At 42.1% G+C, this 26,686-nt stretch overlaps 1 protein-coding gene across 1 annotated transcript; it reads right to left on the reverse strand.

The window, feature by feature from the left end:
* Positions 1–12,200: 12,200 nt before the first annotated feature.
* On the reverse strand, positions 12,201–17,030 carry LOC108924759 (uncharacterized). Its single transcript, XM_018736307.2, has 2 exons — positions 16,521–17,030; positions 12,201–12,665 (listed from the first exon to the last, which is right to left on the reverse strand). The coding sequence occupies exons 1-2, from the start codon at positions 16,970–16,972 to the stop codon at positions 12,269–12,271; spliced, it is 849 nt and encodes a 282-aa protein (XP_018591823.2). The 5' UTR covers positions 16,973–17,030; the 3' UTR covers positions 12,201–12,268.
* Positions 17,031–26,686: the final 9,656 nt, after the last annotated feature.

Here is a 26,686-nt window from a genome sequence, read left to right on the forward strand (position 1 = left end):
CCGCTCCCGCTATGGGACACAAAAATGATGCGGAGAACGGTCGTCTTAACAAACCAGTAAATACTACTTAACAAACAAAATAATTACAGTGCCACGCAACGCTATACAAACACACAGCCAATTGTATCTATCAACCCACACAGCTAAACAACAGGAATGCACGACGGGAAGCGGTAGCAAAACAACTACACTTTACCCGAAACACCACAAACAGCAGCGACAAACCTCCAATGCAAAATATAATGCACAAACCTATAAACCTAGATAGTATAGCCTCGATGCAGTCAAAAGATGCAGTAAACACAAAATTTATGACACTGTTACTGGTGTAACACAGCATACTGTTTTACAGTAAACTTTTTTATAAGTAGAAAGACATTATAAAATAATGATAAAAAGTACACTATAGTAAATATATAAACCAGTAATATAGGTGTTTATTATCATTAGAGTATTATGTACTGTACATAATTGTATGCGGTATACTTTAAAAGACCCGCAGCATAGTAGCTTTGTTTACATCAGCACCACCATGAACAAGTAACATGATTTGCTACGACGTTGTTAGTCGATAAGAATTTTTCAACTCAATTATAATGTTATGGGACCACCGTCATATACGCAGTCCGTCATTAAGCGACGCATGACTGCAATTTGCCGTTGGCACCTTAGTAACACAAAAATTATATTTACAAGAATAAACTAAGAGAAAGTATTTACTGAAGATATTTTGGCATATTTGTGTTGTTAATAGAAGACTTCAAGCAGAATGAACATTTAAATAAGAAGGCCTGTCGTACCACATGAGATGCCTCAAGGACTTTGCATTCTGGGAAAAACTAAGCCAGTTTCAATGAATCAATAAATTAAAAATCATTGAAATGAACTTGCACTTCCACCACCCATGCACTTTTTGCAAGGAACAGGAGATAATCAATACATTCTTATTAGATAGTTGAGTGCTTTTTGTTATTATGTTGCCTGCACATCAAATATTCATGCAGGCTGGGCAATGGGACAGGGATACAGCCCTAGCAGTACTTCTGAGATGGATGATTTTCTTTTCCGAATTGTATTTTTTAGTACCCTTCCTGCTGAGACACCTACAACAACAAAGAGCATGCCACATCTTACATATCCAAGAGAATTAATAGCTCACACACACTGGCTGAAACTGCTTGTCCCGAGCAGGGTCACGGCAAACAGGAGTCTAACCCAGCAACGCAGAGCACAAGGCTGAAGGGGGAGGGGACACACCCAGAACAGGACGCCAGTCCATCGCAAGGCACCAAAGGAGGACTCAAACCCCAGACCCACCAGAAAACCAGAGCCGGCCAAACCCGACTGTGCCACAGTGCCCCCTCTCACTTTCCTATTATATATTGAACCGAAATATATACATAGAGACACTGTCTCACAATAATAACTGTTTTTGTATAACATATATGTGATGAAACTATGTGTCTGCTGTCTCATTTATTCAATAGCACTATATTGACTTATGACATGCATTATTTATTAGGTTTCTTTTTTTTTTTTTTTTTTTTAAGAAAATCTTTCTTTTTGAATATTTAATCTGGACCCCACATTTCTTGTGGGATGTTCAGCTTCTTTTCTCTCATCTTTCTCTCTGCTCTTGTGCCCTCTGCTGTGTGACGTATTTCCAGAGAGCTTTCTGCACAAATAAGCAAAGGGGCGAGTGTGTGCAGGGGGTGGGCTGAGCAGCAGTTGGGTGATATTACACTGCAGTGGCTCCTCCCCATGCCCACACACTCTCCTCTGTGTCACCAACCCAGCGTTCACACACTTCTGATGACATATTCATTGACGCAGAGCAGACAGAGGCAAAAGCAGAGACGCTCTCAGCCATACGCATAAGAGGAGGGGGGATACACGCACACTCACACACAGCCAGGCAGGTAAGAATTCTGGAACAGTCTGAGTGAAAAGGAACTGTGGTTTTACAGGCAGAGATGTACAGTGTACCACATACATGACATAGCATGTAGAGTGATAATAGAGGCTAGTAATCATTCTTATTTGTGCATTTATTCATCCATTGCTATATGTAAATGTTCTCAGCATTCTGTATCTTGTCACGTTTCCTCATGTCATACCTATTACTTAGTATCTCAGAGTCACGCACTGAAAGGGCATGTATGTGGATTCAGATGACTGTGTGAAAGATGCTTATCCATCATCTATGGAATTGCTGGATGATACATAATCGGTGAGGGAAAATGTTGCCCTTGTTTTGTGTGTCCGGTTGCAGGAAAATGATGAGTCAGCTGTGGGGGTGGGGGTGGGGGTGGGGGTGGGGTGCTGCTGCGGGGAGCGGTTTTCAGCAAATGACCTATTAACGTTGCTGTTTATGCAGTCTTTTTATTGTTCTGTGCATCATCGTGCTGGGTTTGGGAAGTATTTAAGTGCAGAAACAGTGAAAACAAGGTGCTGTCCCGGATTAATCCGTACTGGTTTATGTAACACACCTTTTTTTCTTGGAAGGTTTTTGATAGCACAAGGAGCATATAAATGTTATAAGAAATTGCTTCATTCACCTAAATACTGCTTTGTATTTCATTATTGCTGCATGAAACAGGGCAGACTGCTGATGACTAAGGGAGCCTTTAGAATGGCTACTGCTGAAAGTCACACAAAGGATCAGTAGAAAAAAAACATAAAAATGTGTAAAAATGTTTAGATGTGTACAGACTGATTTGAAGATCAAAGGAGGAGGAACTCCATATTAGAGAAAATTTCTGCTCTATACAAACATAACCTTTTTATTTTTCAATTTAATACATAACAGCTTATGACACTTTTTATTGAAGAAAAAAAAACAAGCATATTACTGTTATTTTATCCTTGAGTGCTTGTCCAGTACTCAGCTGTAGTGGTGTGAATCCAATCCCGGAGATAGAGTGTACCAGGCAAAGGGAGGAAACGCCCTGGCATGACGCAGATCTGTTGTAGGGTACCTTCTCACACACTAAGGGCTACTCAACAATGCACGTGGGAGACATGTCTGAAGTGCAGGAGGAAACCAGAGCATCCCAGGTGAAACCCACATGAACTTGGGGAGAACATGCAGACTCCATAAAGCCTGAATGGAGATCAAACCCTAACCCTCAATCACAAATTCAAAGTACAGGGCAGCACCAACCCCAACCACCATTCCACCATGCTACCCATTAACATTATTTATATTACCATTTTTTCCTTAAAATTGAATGAGATGGAGTTACCACACATTAAGGATCTTCTGCTCCGAATGTTTGTTTGATCACCCCTTTTGAAAACTTGAAACAGTGTGTCATTTACAAAGATTAACATTTATCAACACGTGACATTGCCAGCATTAATAGGCTACATAAATATATGAAACTTGGAATTCAGTCTGCAGATGTTATGTTTTCCGTATTTACCATTCATAGACTACCAGCATAAACACAGTGCTGGTGAACAGCTTCTCCAGGGTTCCTGCTTTAACCAATGGCACTTGGGCTTCACTTATTTTTGCACCTGCACTACTTCTGTGTTTCTGCTACACACATGATTTCCATATAAAACTGGTCATTGCATATCTTTTATGTCACATGGAAAAGACTGCTTCTCATTAAATAACCTTTTTGTGGTAAAACCAAGGGACACAAGGGGTTCACACACTTTCAAGCAGCATTGTGCATTCCAGAATTTAGGTTAAGACTTACCAGGTACACAACCCAAAAGCTGCATATTCAAATCTCGTTTCCAAATGTAGTTCCCTTGAGCAAGGTACTTACCCTAAATTACTCCAGTGAAATCAGCCAGCTGTATAAATGAGTAAATAATTATCGGTAACGTTAATGTAAGTTGCTTTGGAGCAAAGTGTCAGAAAAATGAACGTGATATGAAAAACATGTTCTAGTCATTTTTAAAGATGCCGTGTTTAACTAATTATATGTCCTTTATCTCTCTTCACTTTTGTAATTATGTTCATTCAATGCAAAATAATCTGACAATGCCATATTTCTTCAAATATTTCAGCATTATAAAATTACTATCTTTCTTTCTTTTAGTTTCAGTACAGAAACTGGCATGATGACTGCTTTGTTAAAACTTGCTGTATTTTTATTGGGTAAGTTTATATTTCAATATATTTTGTATTTTGCAGTGATTTATATTATATGTATCATTAGACATTGAGTTATGTTTATGTGTTTTTAGAATATCTTATACAACCTAATTTTCATGTTAAGAAAATCTCAAAATAATTAAATTGAAAACATGGATTTTGGGGTTGCAAAATTCTGGTTAAATCAGAGTCATACCTCTCAAGAGTATTCTCAGCACTGTAAAACATCTAAATTCTCATTCAGTCTGAGATGTGCCTATTGACTTCTAGGTCATTTTACAATCATTTTGGAATTGACTTCAACACAATGGCACTTACCTTATAGTTACTTTAATACATTTTTGTAAGCTGCTTTAATTTTGCATACATTGATGTTTGATTTGTTATGGTCACCGACAACGCTGTTTTGTTAAGAGAGCCATTACTTAGCACTGTTACAATGTCATGACCACACCTGCACCTCAACCAGCAGCACCTGGCTCTGATTAAGCACCTGGCTTCAAAAGACACCACTCGACCACTTCCCAGTTGCGGAATCTCACTTAAGACAACCATTCCGTCTGCACCGTCAGACCTACTGTATCTTGTTTGCTTACCCCACGTCCTGTCCCCCATGATTCACCAGTCCCTTCCCACATCTCTTTGGCAACGACCACCCGCCTCGTCCCCGACCACGACTTCAGACCTTCGTCCCTGTTCAATTCGCCGATCGACCGACCATTCACTCGTCCCTGACCACGAGAACAAGCCTAGTCCTTTGATACCGAATAAATGATCCTGCACTTGGGTCCAGCCTCCTTCGTGTCTTCTGCTCATCATGACATACAAATACAAACTCGGTAGCTGTCGGTCTTTAACATGCTGAAAGTGCTACCTACACATTTAGTCACTGATGCATGGTTTGTCTTTTCCAGTTCTCGTGGGTCCCGGCCTCTGCGACACCATCACTGTGTGCCAGGAAGAAGACAAAGACATACGAGTAGACTGCAAAATCGAGTCTAAGCCCAACCAGATTAACAACTATGTGTTTTCCATTTCCAAGGCGAGAAATGAAATCATTATTAACACCAATTCCACTACTGAAATGGCAGACAGAAACTTCAATTACAAGTCCACCGTCGTGCAGCTTGGAAAGGACGGATACAGGCTGAGGCTGGAGAACTACGTGGTCTCAGAAAACACCACCTTCATCTGCAAAACTAGGAACAAGACTATAAATAGGTTTGTGGAAAAAGGTGAGGTGTTACATTGCGATATCATCACACCCACGTAGACTCTCCAGTAGTGATGGGAGAACAGGTAGCGATCACAGACGGCCGAAGTAGCACGTTCCTGTGTCAGCGTCCTCTCTCATTAGATTAAAAAAATCAAAATGAACTTTTTGAAAATTAGCTACTAACCTTGCTTTCAAGCTGCAGTGACAATCTGTGGTTCTTTCTTGTCTGGCACAGTAGTTTGAAGCGTTTCTCTTTCTCTCTGGCTTTGCAGGTAAAATGGTGACGTGTTCCACGATCAGTGTGTTTTTGCACAGTTGTCCCTGGCTGCTCTTGCTTCCGCTGTCCGTGTACGCCATGCAGGGCTGGAATCAGGTCTCGCTCTGAAAAAAACCCACATTTTTGTGTTTTTTTTTTAAAAAGAACTTCTTGAGAGCCTTATAGAAATGAAACACAGACAAAGCCAATTAAAAACCCCATTCCCACCAAAAGAAGACATGGAACCGACTAAGGACATGCGCAAGTCTGTAATGCTGTCCGTGCTTTCCCCACCATCTTCCACGACTTTGGTAACTTCATGTTCATCCAGTTAGTCATCCAGTTAGTGTACACAAATGGCTTCTGTAGAAGTGCATGACCTCTAAATATTTATAGCTATATCGTACTAATAACTTATTTATCATGCAGAAAGTGTGCAAGTGACGGTAGGATGCCTCATGTAGTCATTTACGGCAGAACGGTACGACTTGCACCGTTGATAAAGCATCTAAGAAACATGCTGTGTCACTCTTCAGTTTTATGAATGTTGAATTTTTTTTCCCCATCTTTCACAGTATTACACAGACATTATTACAGTATTACCCTTACAGTATACAGGCATGCTTGCATTTACATTCACCTGTATGTGTTTTATTACTGGTATTTCTCTTCCTGTGTTTTCTTCATTTATGTGAAATCTGTTGAGGCGAATTCACTCCCTGAACTTTCTTTTCATGTTATTTTATTTTTAGCACTGTTCCTTTAGTTTGATTGCAGTGCGTACATGCCTCTTTTGGAAAGTATACATCATTCCCAATTTGTGTCTCATTGCCCATGCTTGTTCTAAGCAAAAATTGTGGAAAAGAGCATGCGAACAGAAACGTCCTGCATTTTGAAACCTACTAGATCAACAACGTAATATGAATCGTAGGTTGCGACATAGGTGATCTGTTTTTGACTGCACCAGTATTCGCTTAAGCAGTGCAGATTGTGAATGATGTTAAAGCACATTTAACGCTCAGGTATATTTTCACTCATACAGCACTAGATAACATTACAGCAATTTTCTGCTTCTTGTCTTTAATCTAGTCTAAATATCAGTGGACTGTTGAACCTACTTAAACTGCGATGTGATTACATGTTCTCTACAGATACTCAATATTCAAAATAAATCTATTAATGGTAATACTGTATCATGGTATAATTGTGATTGAAGGCCTTTAAACATCTTTAGTAAAGGATTTATCACCATCAATATTACTTTAACAAACAGTGTCTCATCTTCTTTTCCTCTTATCCTAAAGTGCCCTGTTTAATACACACACACACACACACACACACATTTTCAGAACCGCTTGTCCCATACGGGGTCGTGGGGAACCGGAGCCAACCCGGTAACACAGGGCGTAAGGCCGGAGGAGAAGGGGACACACCCAGGACAGGACGCCATCCCATCACAAGGCACCCCAAGCGGGACTTGAACCCCAGACCCACCGGAGAGCAGGACTGTGGTCCAACCCACTATTTAATAGCAAGTGGTTAATGCTGTTACCTTCGAAAGTTGTTGGCTCAAATGTCATCTACTGCTTTCATACTCTTCAGCAAGGTAATTACCTTATACTGTTCCAATAAAATTAACCAGCTGCATAAATTCATAAATAATTGTGGGTAGCTTAACTTTGTAAGCTGCTCTGGAGGATGAATGTAGTAAGTGTATAAATGCAAATGCAATAATTATTGTGGAAATGGAAAACTGAACAGCTGAATAAACATATTTCCATTTTTACAAAATGTGCAAAAAAACTGAAAATTCTAAAAATCTAGACTTTTCCATTAGTCTGGCCTTGGAAGATGATAATACAGATGTTCTTTAGAAATTAGTGATCCTTCCAACCTATCCACTGATAGTCCCACCAGTTCTTTGCCATGTGACATCATCTATTATAAAGAGTGTTGCATCTTATGTGAGACTGACACGGTCGCAAGGTACAATGACCCCACGTGTAGAGTGTATTTATAAGTGCACAGTACGAGATGAAAAGTACAGTGTAGAGGTGAAACGATGAACACAGGACCAAGACACACACAGTGTATTCTCACAAAGGTGAAAAGTGAAACAGGAATCTGTGTGTGGGACTTGAATACAAAGGTGTGACGTAAAACCAGACTGGAACACTGGACCTGGACAGGAGCACAAAAGGCACTTAGGACTGGACCATAAACACATGTGGAACATGCCTGTGGAAATAAATCCAGGCCTAAGGTTCACAAGGAAAACAAAATAGATTGCTGACCAAGAATCGGCAATCTTGCCTCATCTGTCTGCTCCTTTCTAGGTCCCATACTACTGTTTTACCCTTGAAGAGCTCATAACAGAGTATATTAATGGAGAATGTATAGAAAAGTTTTGATTTGTTTATTGGAATTGATCCTTTTTATAATCATCCCTCATAAATGTATCTATTTGTGCCAGATATTGTGTATACATATAGTAAAAAAAAACAATAGCTGGACCTACATGATACCTCAGCTGAAACCCACAGGCAGTCCCCGAATTACAAACAAGTTCCGTGTCCTCAGTCTGCCTTTAAGTTGGATTTTGACGTAAGTCTGACGTAAGTCAGAACAGTTAGGTATGGTGGGTATCTAACGTCAGTTTGTCAACTGTTTGTATATTGTATATTGTTTACCTTTCTATGTATAAAAAACATTAAAGAAACACTTTGGATACACTAAAACATCTTTAATATAATAATAATAATAATAATAATAATAATAATAATATATGTAACTATACATGCATACATACATACATACATTTTCTGAACCGCTTGTCCCATACGGGGTCGTGGGGAACCAGAGCCTACCCGGCAACACAGGGGGGAGGGGACACACCCAGGACGGGACACCAGTCCGTCGCAAGGCACCCCAAGCGGGACTCGAACCCCAGATCCACTAGAGAGCAGGACCCGGTCCAACCCACTACGCTCCCCCATATGTAACTATAGAAATAAATAATAATAACTGTAACTGCAGTATTTACAGTAGAGAGAGACATAGAAAAAGATAAGAAATGTTACTCCTGCCAAGATGAACAGAGGACACGGAGGTGTCATGGGGGCCGAGAGAACCGGGATGGCAGGACCCAAGTGCGGAGTCGTTCGTCTGGATTCAGGGGATCAGGCAAGTTCTCGGTGTTGTTGGGGACAGGCAGATGGTCGACTGATCGGCGATCGGGGTCAGAGCGGGGATCCATGGGTGAGGTCAGGAGACGAAGCAAAACAAAGGCCCTGGACGTTGTCGGGAGACGAAGCGAAGGGACAAAAACCGAAGGACGAGAATTGAGAACAAGGGTTGCGTGTGAACTGGACGTCACGAAGGAGGGCAGCTGTCTCTGATGAGATTCCGCAAAGGTATGGGAGCTGAGGCTGGACCCAAATGCAGAATCGTTCATTCAGATTTAAAGGACTAGACGTGTTCTCATGGTCGGGGAAGGGCAAATGGTCAGTCGATCAACGAACTGAACAGAGGTGAAGATCCAAAATCGTTGTCGTGGGACAAGACAGGCGGTTGTTATCAAAGAGACGTGGAACAGGACTGGGGAACAATGAGGGACAGGACTTGGAAGAGTAGAGAGAGGTAGGCTTGAGAACACTGGGGTGTGTGTGTGTGTGTGTGTGTGTGTGTGTGTGTGTGTGCGTGTGCAAAACATTATAGATACTTTAATGTTCACTTTTCCATTGTTCATTGGGGTTTCAACTTTTACTTTATTATTTCCTCATTAGTTTCAATCGTGATTGTTTCTCTTTTCTTGAATGCATCACCATCACTTTCATTTTGCAACAGCCAGTGTTGGTGGGTCCCACTCAGCCGGCACTTCTGTAGCGCCACCAGCAAAGAGGATTCTCGCTCTTCTGGTCACAAGGACATGAAATTTTACTTTTCAAGGGTGACCAGGAGGAAGAAGAGACGAAAGAGGGAGGCTGGACCAGTCACTGGTACTACACTAGGGGCGCTTGTTTTGATAGGCAGCCCACAAAAAGGCAGAGAAGGTTACCCCCCTTCCCTAGTTGGACCAGATCATTCAGCTGTGTTTTTCATTGATTTGTCCCATATAGGGTCTCTTCCAAGGTTTAGTTTTTCATTTTCAATCAAAAGGTGTCATCTGGGAGCTGGGAAGGAGGGCGATAATTGTTTGGAAAGTGTTTAATATTTGACTTTCATTAATTTTTTTTTTTTATTTTAATAATTGCTGATGTTTAATGCTGTTTTAGAGTGCTGTTTGTTGATAATTATTTCTTGTATTTAATTTGCGTTTTTTAAACAGTGATTTTAATATATGACATCGATTGCAGATACTGAAAGTCATGAGTACTTTTAGCTGGAATCTCATGATTTTTTGGTGTAATTTTGTTTTGGAAATTGTGTCGTGGAGTTTCTCAGCGAAGTACAGTTTTCATGATTGGTATCTGTTGTACAATGTTTTTTTTTTTTGATTATTTATTGAATTTTTTTGATATGGTCTTTTTCTTGAGTATATTAAGTTGTATGCTCTCAGCAAAGAGCACTTTATCTGAGCCTGTCTCCGGTAGCACCTCAGGGGAGCATTATAATACTAAGTCATACTTCCTATGCCACCTGAGTAAAATATTTAATTAAACATAAAACAAAAGCAGTGAATACCTAATAAAATGAAATTGCTCTCATTTTTCACATTTTGGAAAAGAATTATTGTGTTGTGTACTCTGAACCTCAGATAACATATATATGATGTACCAAGCAATGATACCAAATTACTCTATTGTTTAACATTTAGCTTTCACTCTCAAATCATCAGTAACTCCTCTCAATAAGTGTAGGATAATGGACAAAAAAAAAAAAAAAAAAAAAAGTATAAAAAATAATTTTATTCCAGTATTTCAAGTGAGGGGGGTGCAGTGGCGCAGTGGGTTGGACCGCAGTCCTGCTCTCCGGTGGGTCTGGGGTTCAAGTCCCGCTTGGGGTGCCTTGCGGCGGACTGGCGTCCCGTCCTGGGTGTGTCCCCTTCCCCCTCTGGCCTTACGCCCTGTGTTGCCGGGTAGGCTCCGGTTCCCCGTGACCCCGTAAGGGACAAGCGGTTCTGAAAATGTGTGTGTGTGTGTATTTCAAGTGATTTTCACACACAGAGCTTTAATTACACAACACAAAAGAATGCTTTATTACATGCAGAAATGGTAACGAACTGTTGTCTGGGTTGCACTAGATGCTCTGTGCAGTGACACCCTTTGTTATACTTCACCTTGTTCATATTTTATTTACATTTAATAAGATTACTAATATCTCTCAATTACTATGATCTCTAAATGACAGTAAATGTTATGGAGCTGGGTATTTTTTTACGATGCAATTTTAGAGAAACTACCTTTATCAAGAGTCCAGCAGTTGGAACAGGGATTCAGACACAGCTCCTTGAAATGCAACTCTAACCACTTTGCTATCGACACACTATTTCAATGAATAAGGAGTGTGTAATATGGAGCTGAAATAAACTCAATTAATCGCAATACATTTTTTTAAAGTTTGTCCTTTTTTTTTGTGATTTTTTACAAGACAAACGTGTTCCATTCCCTGTTTTATGACTCAGGAAATGCTGATATGATTTTGGTTTAAGTGTTTATAAGTGTGTGAATAAGAGAAAACGTTGCACTCTGCCCTTGTTGTGCACCACTGCATCTGATGTCTAGTCTTCCTATTTTCACATCACACCTTGATGTTTCCCCTTTTTTTCTTTCAGTGCTGTCTTGACCTTAATCTCTTGTGCATAAAAAAAGTACTCTTCTCAACTTTTCTTGGCTTAAACACATGTCAACACACTTTGTTTTCCAATCTGGATTACACACTTTCTGCAAGCACAAGACATATCTTTGCAAGCAATGGTCACAGCAACCCATTTACTCAATCATTGCATAGCCTCTAGCCAATTAATGCCTTTAAGTTTAATGCACTTATTTCAACTCCACAAGTTCAAAGATGAACACCGTTTCTGGTTTGCACTATTAATAACACATAATGTCGGACTTTGTCTATTGTCCCATCAATATTCAGTCAGCTTAGAAAAAGTCAGAACCAGAAACCCATGTTTACCCCCAAAATGGGGAGTGTTGGGACTCATCTTTTTTCAGATAATTTGATGTTCTTTGGAATCTCAATAATGAGGCACAATAAAGCTTAAAAATTTTTATTACTTTTCCATACAATCTTAGGTCATGTTTTCCATCATAGATGTCGGATTCATACAATTTGTGGATAAAACTGTAAATAAAATCAACATGTGAATTTCATGCAAAATTTTAATCACCACTCTTGGCATTTTCAGAATAAATACCTGCAATAGGTAAACAGTAAAAATTGTCTTGTGGGAAATTTGAATGCTCAATTTCAACAAGGAAATGTATGAAAATGTAAGAGCTAAAAATCTCAGCAATATTCATTTTATCCTTACAATAAACAGAAAAAAAACTTACTTTTTAAAATTTAAAAAAAAACGTTGTTGATTGTGCTTTTCTCTTAAAGAATTTTGATTGACATACATCAAGAACAATTTATGGTATACAATTTGTGTAATTTGACTGCTACATGTAGAGTACATAAAAGACTCAAGTTCTCCACTAATTGAGCCTTAAATTCACACTGTGGCACATTATCAACACGCCTTTGGATGGATTACAGAAGTAACGGTAATTCTGCCTGGATTCCATACACAGTCTTCCTCCAGGCCACTCGGGACCATTCCACAGTTGGGAGGAACCCACGCGGTGTTATAACCATGGTTATGCCAGGTCTTCTGGAGTGGGTGTCCTTGGTAGGAAATCTTCTTCACCTTGCCAACTCTAACCTTCAACTTCAAAACTACACGCTGATTTTCAGGTAGATGGAGAGGGTAGCTGCTGGCCTTCCTAAGGTCACGACTGACATACACACCACGGCCCAGCATTCCATCTGCGGACTGACAGAATCCATGAGCCATTATTTGTTGTGCTGCCTGCCTTGATGTTCCATGATACATGGTGTATACTCCATCTCTTCTTGGTTTTGCAGCGCTTTCCAGACGTGGAGTATCGTCTGGAGTGACATCATCCTCAGCCCACATGGTTCTGTTGACAGTACACTGCCTGTAATGAAACTGGAAAACAGAAATCAAGATGAAATTAAATTGATTTCAGTGTTTTATGAAGGGGGGGTGCGGTGATGCAGTGGGTTGGACTGGGTCCTGCTCTCCGGTGGGTCTGGGGTTCGAGTCCCACTTGGGGTGCCTTGCGACGGACTGGTGTTCCCCCCCCCCCCCCCCCCAACCCTATGCCCTGAGTTGCTGGGTTAGGCTCCAGTTCCCTGCAACCCCGTATGGGACAAGTAGTTCAGAAAGTGTGTGTGTGTGTTTAATGAAGGAGAATTTAATGTGACATCTGATACAGTATTTGCCTACAGTAACATTTACTCTGAACACCCGATTCTGTACCGTGCATTGGATGTGTTTACCGTCTTGCATGGTTGCAATATGCAATTAACTTAAAATATAAGTTGTAAATTCTATTTTAAAAAGTATGTAACATGGAATACTTATCTTTTCCAAATTCTCCTCGTTTTGTAAGTAAACACTGGCTAAATAAATACATAAAACGGAATTAAGTTCTACTAAAACTTTGTGTCATTTGTGAGTAAAATACTTTTGAACTTATATTTTCATTATCTTGTAAATTTCAAAAATCTACAAAAACAAAACTGTGACTTTATTCCTGTTTATGTATCTGATAAGCAAGTTTGGTTCCATCCATTATGTTTTTCTTTCATTCTCTTCTGATTTTCTAAACTCTGTTGTGTAGTAAGTTTTACTTTGTCAAAAACATCATTTCCAAATTACACATAGTAGTTCCAAATGTTGTAATTGTTACACAGAATATGTCACATTACATGTGCTTTGCACAAAAGACACATATTTACACCAAATATTTAAATATATATACATATTGTAATAATAATGCATTAATGGATAAATAAACTTACCAAATTGTTTAGTTTTCAGTGTTTAGTTTGTCAAGCCTTTCACTTTAATCGGCTTTCGGAATATGACACAACACACTTGCAAAGGTATGGGTTTGGGCACACCCAGTGAAGATGCGCAGCACACAGATCTCTGTGGCCTGAGGCTTTTATAGAGCCCATGCAGGAAGGGGCTCATGTGTTGGAATTGTTTACTCAAACTATCTTCCTTTTTTTTTCCACTGGTGGGGGAAGTACAGAAGTTAACATATACAAAGAGTTTCTCGCCCACAAAAATGAGGGTTCATCTCTCTGAACAAATCTGAAAGGTTTTTCTTTTCTTTTTTAATGTGCTCAGATACTTAAGGTAAATTCACTTAATAAACGTTCTTTTCGGAGCCATCTCTAAGTCCTAAAGAAAGACATTAAATGCTGACTAACATCTCATGCCAGTATGACAAAGTTACACAGGTTGAAATTGCCTGTCCCAAACAGGGTCATAGTGAGCCAGAGCCTAACCCAACACCACAGGACATAGGGCTGGAAGAGAAAATACACAGGAGAGGGCACCAGTCTGCTGCAAAGCACCCCAAGCAGGATTTGAACCCCAGACCCACCAGAAAGTAGACACAGACCAAACACACAGTGCCACCACACCACCCTGGTAAGGAAGTTAGGATTTTCTTAATTAATCTGGTTTATTAGCGCATCAAATTCATTACCAACAGTTTAAAAACAGTTCATGTTGCTCTCTGACAATCAGGGAGTTTTTCAACAACTTCATTCATTCTTAGTCCATTACTACTGTTCTGCCATTGAACAGCTCACAACACAGTATACTAATTGAGAAAGCATAGCTGTATTTTAAACAATACTGAAAAAACATCATACATGTATCAATGTGTCAATATCTAATAGCTGCCCCTACTCGATGCTGTCACGCTTCCCTGTTGGTTAAAGGAACACAACTGCAGAGAGCTTTCTGACAATAGGAGGAAACATGTCTCGGGGCCCTGAGACTGTATGTGGGACCTTGGACCAATAGACATGGAGGAAAACCCTGATGAGGTGGTGGTGGTCACTGTGGCCGTGGCTTGAATTCATGATCAGATGAATCATCGACCAAAATCTAGGGCCTTGATCCGAAGGACTGAGAATAAAGGGGCAAGAAGCAAGGAAGGCCATATGGTCTCAAATGAGATTCTGCAACGTTTGCATTTTGGGCCACATTCTTTTAAAGACTGTTTTAATAAGAAGCAGGTGTGCTGAGACCAGTTAGATGTGACCAGAGTAGCACCTCTTACGGTCATTGCGAATGTTACTCCCCCCTTCCCCCTCCCCCCAGGAGCAGCTCCAGATGTTCTCTGTAGCCCGGACAGAGGGCGACCATGGGGGTGAGGAGCAGATCAGTCAGGATGGGCTTGTAAACATCACAGACCCTCTATTGCAACTGGGTCATTAACGTTGCTGAACTGTATGTACTTTATGTATTCCAGATAAGGACACTTTCAGTTTCATTTCACCCAGCACTCTCACAATACTGTTTTCCTAGAAAAGGTGTGGCTTCACTTCTGCAGAAGTTACTCAATTAATTCTTTTTAATTGCTTATTTATTGTGGTCTCATTTTCATCACCGAAACTTCAGTGCACCAGCAAATGTTGACCTCAAACAAGTAGTTCTATTCTCCAAACATCTGAAAGCAACAACATGTACACTAAATGTTAAACTTCCTGTATGATATTTTGGGACAAAAGAATGATCTTTCTAAGATTAAAACTCTGCTCATTGTAAGACAATTCTTAAGTAAAGCAATGTTGTCTCCACACTACTTCAGTCAAGTAGGAGCATGAAATATGAGGAGTTTCAATTCATCCATCCAATTTCAGTTACTCCTTTGACATGATCAGGGTTGCAGTGATCCAGAGCCTGCATCAGAATCTTTTGGTGTAAACTGGGGTGGGGTCACCCAGGGCGGGATGTCAGTCCTTCACAGTGTGATGAGAAGTTTCACTAAATTAAATTAAATGAAATTAAACCTAATCCAATTGTTTAACGTTTCCCTTTTATATTAGTGTTTGTCTTTTTTTTTGGTCTGTGTTTTATTGCAGGACAAATTTGTTGCATTTCCTTTTTCATAAGTCATCATGAATGGTGAAACCATTTTGACTTAAGTGTTTTTATTTCGGGGGGCGCGGTGGCGCAGCGGGTTGGACCGGGTCCTGCTCTCCAGTGGGTCTGGGGTTCGAGTTCTGCTTGGGGTGCCTTGCGATGGACTGGCATCCCGTCCTGGGTGTGTCCCCTCCCCCTCTGGCCTTGCGCCCTGTGTTGCCGGGTAGGCTCCGGCTCCCCGCGACCCCGTCTGGGATGAGCGGTTCTGAAAGTGTGTGTGTGTGTGTTTTTATTTCACATTATAAATAAGACGAAATGTCACATTCTGTCCTCACTGTGCATGACTGCATTTGATGCCAAGTAACCATTTTTACGGAGTTCAAAGATGAATCTAACTTTAGATTTAATGTGAGCAAATTAAATAACCTGTAATGTTGGGCATTAAGCAGATGCTTTTCTCCAAAGCAATGTCACAGGAAAATACGTATAATGAGTGCATTACATCGACAGAAAGACAGACCTGGATGCAGACACGTAATTCTAAGGCACAGTTAATTTGTTACTTTCCACCATATGAATCAAGAGTGTATGTTGCTGTGTAATTTAGCTGGATATATATATATATAAGAGTGATACTCAACAATACTCAACATGTCATAAGAAGTGCTAACATTAAGCCAATGACATCTTTCTAAATGAATTTGATGTCATTCATATATTAACAACAATATATGAAGTAATTTAGCTAGACATATACATGAAAGATTACCACTCCTCATCTCAACTGTGAGTATAGTACGTATAGTGCATTGCATCACATGTTTTTGGATAGATTACACCTATAACAGTAATTCTGCTGGGATCCCATACACAGTCTTCCTCCAGGCCACTCTTGACCATTCCACAGTATGGAGGACACCACGCGGTGTCATAACCATGGTCATGCCAGGTCTTCTGCAGTGGGTGTCCCCGGTAGTCAATCCTCTTCACCCTGCCAACTCTAACCTTCAACTTCAAAACTACACGCTGATGTTCAGGTAGATGAAGAGGGTGCCTGCTGGCCTTCTGAAGGTCACGACTGACATAAACACCACGGCCTAACATTCCGTCCACGGAGTGACGAAATCCATAGACCATTATTTGTTGTGCTGACTGCCTTGATGTTCCATGAGACATGATGTACATTCCATTTTCTATAGGTTCTGTACAGCTACCCAGACATGGAGTACTGCATGGAGTGAAATCATCCTCAGCCCACATAGTTCTGTTGAAGGTACACCTCCTGTAATGAAATTAGAAAATAGAAATCAAGCTGAGATTCAGCTGATTTCAGTGTTTTATCAAGAAGAATTTAATGCCTACGGTGACATCGATACAGTATTTGCCTACAGTAACATTTACTCTAAACACCCAATGCTGTACCATGCATCTGATGTGTTTACTGTCTTGCATGGTTGCAATTTACAATTAACTTAACTTAAAATAGAATTTACTTAAGTTGTAAATTCTATTTTAAAACTTAATAAATGTCACATGGAATGCTTATCTTTTTCAAATTCTCCTTGCTTTGTAAGTAAACACTGGTTAAATAAATACATAAAATGCAATTAAGTTCTACGAAAACTGTGCCCCATTTGTGAATAAAATACTTTCGAATTTACATTTACATCATCTTGTAAACTTCAAAAATCTACAAAAACAAACTCTGACTTTGTTCCTGTTCATGTATCTGGTAAGCAAGTTTGGTTCCATCCATTATGTTTTTCTTTCATTCTCTTCTGATTTTCTAAACTCTGTTTTGTAGTAAGTTTTACTTTGTCAAAAACATAATTTCCAAATTACAAATAGTAGTTCAAAATGTTGTAATTGTTACACAGAATATGTCACATTACATCTACTTTGCAAAAAATACACATATTTACATCAAATACGCACGCATTCTCTGAACCGCTTGTCCCATACGGGGTCGCGGGGAACCAGAGCCTACCCGGCAACACAGGGCGGAAGGCCGGAGGGGGAGGGGACACACCCAGGACGGGACGCCAGTCCGTCGCAAGGCACCCCAAGCGGGACTCGAACCCCAGACCCACTGGAGAGCAGGACCCGGTCCAACCCACGGCACCACCGCGCCCCCTATTATTTACATCAAATATTTAAAAAAAAATATATTGTAATAAGATGGTGCAGTGGCGCAGTGGGTTGGACCGGGTCCTGCTCTCCAGTGGGTCTGGGGTTCGAGTCCCGCTTGGGGTGCCTTGCGACGGACTGGCGTCCCGTCCTGGGTGTGTCCCCTCCCCCTCCGGCCTTCCGCCCTGTGTTGCCGGGTAGGCTCCGGTTCCCCGTGACCCCGTATGGGACAAGCGGTTCTGAAAATGTGTGTGTGTGTGTGTATATTGTAATAATAATGCATTAATACACACATACACACTTTTTTTTTGGTGGTCGCCGTGGCAGTGGTTTGAATTTATGATCAGATGACTCGTGGACCAAAAGCTAGGGTCTTGATCCGAAGGACTAAGAATAAAGGGGCAAGAAGCAAGGAAGGCCATATGGTCTCAAATGAGATTCTGCAACGTTTGCATTTTGGGCAACATTCTTTTAAAGACTGTTTTAATAAGAAGCAGGTGTGCTGAGACCAGTTACATGTGACCAGAGTAGTGCCTCCTACAGGCATTGTGAGTGTTACTCCCTCCCTCCCCCCCCCCCAGGAGCAGCTCCAGATGTTTTCTGTAGCCCGGACAGAGGGCGACCACGGGGGTGAGGAGCAGATCAGTCAGGATGGGCTTGTAAGCATCACAGAACCTCTATAACAACTAGGTCATTAACTTTGCTGAACTGTATGCACTTTATATATTCCACATAAGGACACTTTCAGTTTCATTTCACCCAGCACTCTCACAATACTGTTTTCCTAGAAAAGGTGTGGCTTCACTTCTGCAGAAGTTACTCAATTAATTCTTTTTAATTGCTTATTTATTGTGGTCTCATTTTCATCACTGAAACTTCAGTGCACCAGCAAATGTTGACCTCAAACAAGTAGTTCTATTCTCCAAAAATCTGAAAGCAACAACATGTACACTAAATGTTAAACTTCCTGTATGATATTTTGGGACAAAACAATGATCTTTCTAAGATTAAAACTCTGCTCATTGTAAGACAATTCTTAAGTAAAGCAATGTTGTCTCCACACTACTTCAGTCAAGTAGGAGCATGAAATATGAGGAGTTTCAATTCATCCATCCAATTTCAGTTACTCCTTTGACATTGATCAGGGTTGCAGGGATCCAGAGCCTGCATCAGAATCTTTTGGTGCAAACCATCGTAGTGTCCATCGTAGTGTGATGAGAAGTCACACACACACGCACACACACGCACACTCACGCACTCTGAACCGCTTGTCCCATACAGGGTCACGGGGAACCGGAGCCTAGCCCGACAACTCAGGGCGTATGGCTGGAGGGGGAGGGGACACACCCAGGACAGGATGAGAAGTTTCACTAAATCAAATTAAATTGAACTAAATTAAATTAAATACAATCAAATTTTTTAAAGTTTCTCTCTTGTATCAGAGTTTGTCTTTTATTTTTGTCTGTGTTTTATTGCAGGACAAATTTGTTGCATTTTCTGTTTCATAAGTTATCAGGAAATGGTGAAACCATTTTGACTCAAGTGTTTTTAGTTCACATTATAAATAACAGGAAATGTCACATTCTGTCCCTCACTGTGCACAACTGCATTTGATGCCAAGTAACCATTTTTAAGGAGTTCAAAGATGAATCTAACTTTAGACTTAATGCGTGCGAACACAATAACATGTAATGTTGGGCATTATCTACAGTCCCACCAATATCCAATGAGCGTAAAAAAGTCAGCACCAGACAATCATTCTTACCATCATGGGAGAGTGTTGAAACTGATCTTTTTTCACATCATTTGTGAGAAATGGAAGTTTCAATAAAGGCACAATAAAGCTTCAAAACTGTTTATTCCAGAAAAAAACCAGAATGGGAATTAATCAATAAAACATGAAGAAAAGCTAACATGAAGCCAGTTATTTTGTAATGAATTTGCTATCATTCAGATATCATCAGCATTGCACTACATTACATCTATTCATTTAGCAGATGCTTTTCTCAAAAGCAACACACACACACACACACTTCCAGAACCGCTTGTCCCAGACGGGGTCGCGGGGAACCGGAGCCTACCCGGCAACACAGGGCATAAGGCCGGAGGGGGAGGGGACACAACCAGGACAGGACACCAGTCCATCACAAGGCACCCCAAGTGGGACTTGAACCCCAGACCCACTGGAGAGCAGGACCCAGTCCAACCCACTGCGCCACTGCACCCCCTCAAAAGCAATATCACAGGAAAATATAATGAGTGCATTACCTTGATGGAAAGAGAGACCTGGAAGCAGACATGTAGTTCTAAGGCACAATTAGTTTGTTACTTTCCACCATATAAACCTAGGGTGTATGTTGCTGTGTAATTTGCCTGGACATATATATGAAAGAGTGATACTCAACAAAAAACTCTTCATCGTTCAAGCACACAGATAGATTGCACCACTATATATTTTTTATCTTTTATTAGCCCACTCTACTTTTATTATCTGTGTCTTGTCACTGTCATTCTGTCTGTGCTGTGGAAGTTTGTCACCAAGACAAATTCCTTGTATGTGTAAACATACTTGGCAATAAAGCTCATTCATTCACTCAATAACAGTAATTTGGCTGAGATCCCATACACAGTCTTCCTCCAGGCCACTCTTGAGCATTCCACAGTTGGGAGGACACCATGTGGTGTCATAACTACAGTCATGCCAGGTCTTCTGCAGTGGGCATCCTTGGCGGTCAATTTTCTTCACCCTGCCAACTCTAACCTTCAACTTAAAAACTACAGACTGATGTTCAGGTAGAGGGTACTTGCTGGCCTTCTGAAGGTCACGACTGACATAAACACCACGGCCTAACATTCCATCTGCAGACTGACGGAATCCATGGGCCATTATTTGTTGTGCTGCCTACTTTGTTGTTCCATGATACATGATGTAGGTTCCGTTTTCTCTTGGGTCTGTACAGCTACCCAGACATGCACCAGGAAGTGGATTAAAATCATGCTCAGCTCACATAGTTCTGTTGGAGGTACAGGGGTTGAATGAAAATAGAAAATAAAATAGTACCTAAAATAATGAATATCTTTGGCTTGCATGATGCATGTACTTATAACTACATCCAGAATATTGCTGGAAGGATTGTTTTAAAAATTAAGCTTGCAAAAGTTTTCAAGCCCCTTGAAAGTTGGCACCATTTTCTAGATTTTAAAAGTGTCACGTTAAACATAGGGAGCCGGGACGGCTGGACCGAAGTGCAGCGTCATTCATCCAGAGTCGAGGGATGAGGCAAGTTCTCAGTGTCAGGGACAGATGAAGGATCAGTCGATTGGCGGTCAGGGTCAGGACGAAGATCCATGAGCGAGGTCAGAGGACTTAGCGAAGGGTCTGTCGAGCGACGAACAGGACAGGAACGAGGATCCATGGACGTGGTCGGGAAACGAGGTGGAGAGTCAAAGCCAGAGAAAGTGAACTGAGAGTTAGCGATGTTTGTGAATGAAGCGTCACAAGGAAGAGCGGTTGTCCCTGATGAGATTCCGCAAAGGTATGGGAGCTGCGGAGTGTCTTTTAAAGGGTAGGGAGATAGTTAGGTGCTGGACCGGAGTCAGGTGCTGTCGACTAAGTTGTGGGCGTGGATGTGACAGTACCTCTCTCCGTAAGAGTGGCTCCAGCTGCCCTGCAGCACTTGGAAGGTGGGCGGCCCCAGGGGCAAGGCACCGGTTTATCTGGATGGTCTCAGTGGAATTCGAGGATGGGAGATGGATCGAAGATGTCGCGGGCTGGCACCCAGCTGCATTCTTCTGGGCCATACCCCTCCCAGTCCACCAGGTAGTAAAGCCCCCCATACCAGCGCTTGGAATCAAGGAGTGCGCGAACAGTGTAGGTATCTTCCTCCTCCACGTCTGGTGGAGGATTCGTCGGTTCACCCTGGGTGGCCTGGAGCATGGAAGTACTGTAGGGGTCTGAGAAGGGAAACATGGGGTTGATGCGCAAGTGAGGAGGTAGCTGTAATCGATAAGTGACTGGGGTAAACTTCTGCAGGATCTTATAGGGACCGATAAACCGAGGGCTGAGCTTCTTGGAGGGCAATTTCAGGCGAATGTCCCTCGTGAACAACCATACCCGTTGCCCTGGCTGGAAGGATAAGGTGCAGAGATTTCGGTCCGCCTGTTCTTTATACCGGCAGATGCTTTGCTGGAGGTGGTCCCTCACTGCCCGCCAGGTGGTCTTGCTTTGCAGGTACCAGGTATCCACAGCTGGGACCTCTGAGAATGCAGGGTGCCGGGGAACAAGGGAGGCTGGTAACCAAGGACGCACTAGAAAGGGGACAGGCCCGTGGAGGAGTGAGAGAGGAAGTTATGGGCGTATTCGGCCCAGGGCAGGAAACGCAACCACTGGTCTTGGTCCTTTCCACTGTAGCCCCTCAGGAAGTGGCCAAGGTCTTGGTTCAGATGCTCCCCTTGTTCATTAGCCTGAGAATGGGTCCCTGAAGTGAGGCTCACAGATACTCCAAGCTTCTGCCAGAATGCCTTACAGACCCTGGACACGAACTGAGGGCCCCAGTCAGAGACAAAGACCAAAGACCATTCTGAAACAGAATCTCAACCATGGCCAGGGCAGTGAGGAGTCGGGGCAAAGAAAGTAGACGACAGGACTTGGAGAATCTGTCCAGTGCTACAAGGATCATTGCGTTACCTTCTGAGGGTGGCAGGTCCGTACTAAAGTCCACCGCTACATGAGATCATGGCCTGGCTGGGACCGGATAGGACTCCAACAGCCCTGCCGGTTTCTGATTCAGGGTCCTGGACTGGGCACATGCCTCCACGAATTCCTGTACATCCTCCCGAAAAGAAGGCCACCTGTAAGTCCTCTCAAGCAGGGCCCTGGTCTGTCAGGCCCCCGGATGGCCTGCAGCTGGAGTGTCATGCACCCAGTAGAGTAGCTGGGACCACTTCCTGGGAGGAATGTACTCCTTATCTTCAGGGGTGTCGACAGGACTGGGTTCCTCACGTTGGGCCTGTTGTAGATCCTATGTGAATTGCCAACAAATAGGAGCCACAAAGCAGGTACTGGGCAGAATGGGTTCTGGCAAGTCAGGAGTTGGGTCCTTGTCATAGAGAGTCACCACCGCGCCCCCTATTATTTACATCAAATATTTAAAAAAAAATATATTGTAATAAGATGGTGCAGTGGCGCAGTGGGTTGGACCGGGTCCTGCTCTCCAGTGGGTCTGGGGTTCGAGTCCCGCTTGGGGTGCCTTGCGACGGACTGGCGTCCCGTCCTGGGTGTGTCCCCTCCCCCTCCGGCCTTCCGCCCTGTGTTGCCGGGTAGGCTCCGGTTCCCCGTGACCCCGTATGGGACAAGCGGTTCTGAAAATGTGTGTGTGTGTGTGTATATTGTAATAATAATGCATTAATACACACATACACACTTTTTTTTTGGTGGTCGCCGTGGCAGTGGTTTGAATTTATGATCAGATGACTCGTGGACCAAAAGCTAGGGTCTTGATCCGAAGGACTAAGAATAAAGGGGCAAGAAGCAAGGAAGGCCATATGGTCTCAAATGAGATTCTGCAACGTTTGCATTTTGGGCAACATTCTTTTAAAGACTGTTTTAATAAGAAGCAGGTGTGCTGAGACCAGTTACATGTGACCAGAGTAGTGCCTCCTACAGGCATTGTGAGTGTTACTCCCTCCCTCCCCCCCCCCCAGGAGCAGCTCCAGATGTTTTCTGTAGCCCGGACAGAGGGCGACCACGGGGGTGAGGAGCAGATCAGTCAGGATGGGCTTGTAAGCATCACAGAACCTCTATAACAACTAGGTCATTAACTTTGCTGAACTGTATGCACTTTATATATTCCACATAAGGACACTTTCAGTTTCATTTCACCCAGCACTCTCACAATACTGTTTTCCTAGAAAAGGTGTGGCTTCACTTCTGCAGAAGTTACTCAATTAATTCTTTTTAATTGCTTATTTATTGTGGTCTCATTTTCATCACTGAAACTTCAGTGCACCAGCAAATGTTGACCTCAAACAAGTAGTTCTATTCTCCAAAAATCTGAAAGCAACAACATGTACACTAAATGTTAAACTTCCTGTATGATATTTTGGGACAAAACAATGATCTTTCTAAGATTAAAACTCTGCTCATTGTAAGACAATTCTTAAGTAAAGCAATGTTGTCTCCACACTACTTCAGTCAAGTAGGAGCATGAAATATGAGGAGTTTCAATTCATCCATCCAATTTCAGTTACTCCTTTGACATTGATCAGGGTTGCAGGGATCCAGAGCCTGCATCAGAATCTTTTGGTGCAAACCATCGTAGTGTCCATCGTAGTGTGATGAGAAGTCACACACACACGCACACACACGCACACTCACGCACTCTGAACCGCTTGTCCCATACAGGGTCACGGGGAACCGGAGCCTAGCCCGACAACTCAGGGCGTATGGCTGGAGGGGGAGGGGACACACCCAGGACAGGATGAGAAGTTTCACTAAATCAAATTAAATTGAACTAAATTAAATTAAATACAATCAAATTTTTTAAAGTTTCTCTCTTGTATCAGAGTTTGTCTTTTATTTTTGTCTGTGTTTTATTGCAGGACAAATTTGTTGCATTTTCTGTTTCATAAGTTATCAGGAAATGGTGAAACCATTTTGACTCAAGTGTTTTTAGTTCACATTATAAATAACAGGAAATGTCACATTCTGTCCCTCACTGTGCACAACTGCATTTGATGCCAAGTAACCATTTTTAAGGAGTTCAAAGATGAATCTAACTTTAGACTTAATGCGTGCGAACACAATAACATGTAATGTTGGGCATTATCTACAGTCCCACCAATATCCAATGAGCGTAAAAAAGTCAGCACCAGACAATCATTCTTACCATCATGGGAGAGTGTTGAAACTGATCTTTTTTCACATCATTTGTGAGAAATGGAAGTTTCAATAAAGGCACAATAAAGCTTCAAAACTGTTTATTCCAGAAAAAAACCAGAATGGGAATTAATCAATAAAACATGAAGAAAAGCTAACATGAAGCCAGTTATTTTGTAATGAATTTGCTATCATTCAGATATCATCAGCATTGCACTACATTACATCTATTCATTTAGCAGATGCTTTTCTCAAAAGCAACACACACACACACACTTCCAGAACCGCTTGTCCCAGACGGGGTCGCGGGGAACCGGAGCCTACCCGGCAACACAGGGCATAAGGCCGGAGGGGGAGGGGACACAACCAGGACAGGACACCAGTCCATCACAAGGCACCCCAAGTGGGACTTGAACCCCAGACCCACTGGAGAGCAGGACCCAGTCCAACCCACTGCGCCACTGCACCCCCTCAAAAGCAATATCACAGGAAAATATAATGAGTGCATTACCTTGATGGAAAGAGAGACCTGGAAGCAGACATGTAGTTCTAAGGCACAATTAGTTTGTTACTTTCCACCATATAAACCTAGGGTGTATGTTGCTGTGTAATTTGCCTGGACATATATATGAAAGAGTGATACTCAACAAAAAACTCTTCATCGTTCAAGCACACAGATAGATTGCACCACTATATATTTTTTATCTTTTATTAGCCCACTCTACTTTTATTATCTGTGTCTTGTCACTGTCATTCTGTCTGTGCTGTGGAAGTTTGTCACCAAGACAAATTCCTTGTATGTGTAAACATACTTGGCAATAAAGCTCATTCATTCACTCAATAACAGTAATTTGGCTGAGATCCCATACACAGTCTTCCTCCAGGCCACTCTTGAGCATTCCACAGTTGGGAGGACACCATGTGGTGTCATAACTACAGTCATGCCAGGTCTTCTGCAGTGGGCATCCTTGGCGGTCAATTTTCTTCACCCTGCCAACTCTAACCTTCAACTTAAAAACTACAGACTGATGTTCAGGTAGAGGGTACTTGCTGGCCTTCTGAAGGTCACGACTGACATAAACACCACGGCCTAACATTCCATCTGCAGACTGACGGAATCCATGGGCCATTATTTGTTGTGCTGCCTACTTTGTTGTTCCATGATACATGATGTAGGTTCCGTTTTCTCTTGGGTCTGTACAGCTACCCAGACATGCACCAGGAAGTGGATTAAAATCATGCTCAGCTCACATAGTTCTGTTGGAGGTACAGGGGTTGAATGAAAATAGAAAATAAAATAGTACCTAAAATAATGAATATCTTTGGCTTGCATGATGCATGTACTTATAACTACATCCAGAATATTGCTGGAAGGATTGTTTTAAAAATTAAGCTTGCAAAAGTTTTCAAGCCCCTTGAAAGTTGGCACCATTTTCTAGATTTTAAAAGTGTCACGTTAAACATAGGGAGCCGGGACGGCTGGACCGAAGTGCAGCGTCATTCATCCAGAGTCGAGGGATGAGGCAAGTTCTCAGTGTCAGGGACAGATGAAGGATCAGTCGATTGGCGGTCAGGGTCAGGACGAAGATCCATGAGCGAGGTCAGAGGACTTAGCGAAGGGTCTGTCGAGCGACGAACAGGACAGGAACGAGGATCCATGGACGTGGTCGGGAAACGAGGTGGAGAGTCAAAGCCAGAGAAAGTGAACTGAGAGTTAGCGATGTTTGTGAATGAAGCGTCACAAGGAAGAGCGGTTGTCCCTGATGAGATTCCGCAAAGGTATGGGAGCTGCGGAGTGTCTTTTAAAGGGTAGGGAGATAGTTAGGTGCTGGACCGGAGTCAGGTGCTGTCGACTAAGTTGTGGGCGTGGATGTGACAGTACCTCTCTCCGTAAGAGTGGCTCCAGCTGCCCTGCAGCACTTGGAAGGTGGGCGGCCCCAGGGGCAAGGCACCGGTTTATCTGGATGGTC

This window comes from Scleropages formosus, chromosome 3 (assembly GCF_900964775.1).
Source record: "Scleropages formosus chromosome 3, fSclFor1.1, whole genome shotgun sequence".
Taxonomy (NCBI): domain Eukaryota; kingdom Metazoa; phylum Chordata; class Actinopteri; order Osteoglossiformes; family Osteoglossidae; genus Scleropages; species Scleropages formosus.

Excerpts from the sequence above, each read along its gene's own strand:
- LOC108924759 (XM_018736307.2), bottom strand. The coding sequence starts at position 16,972 with ATGTGGGCTGAGGATGATTTCACTCCATGCAGTACTCCATGTCTGGGT. Across the intron at positions 12,666-16,520 it reads CCAAAAACATGTGATGCAAT|CGCTGCAAAACCAAGAAGAG; the intron begins GCACTATACGTA and ends ACGTCTGGAAAG.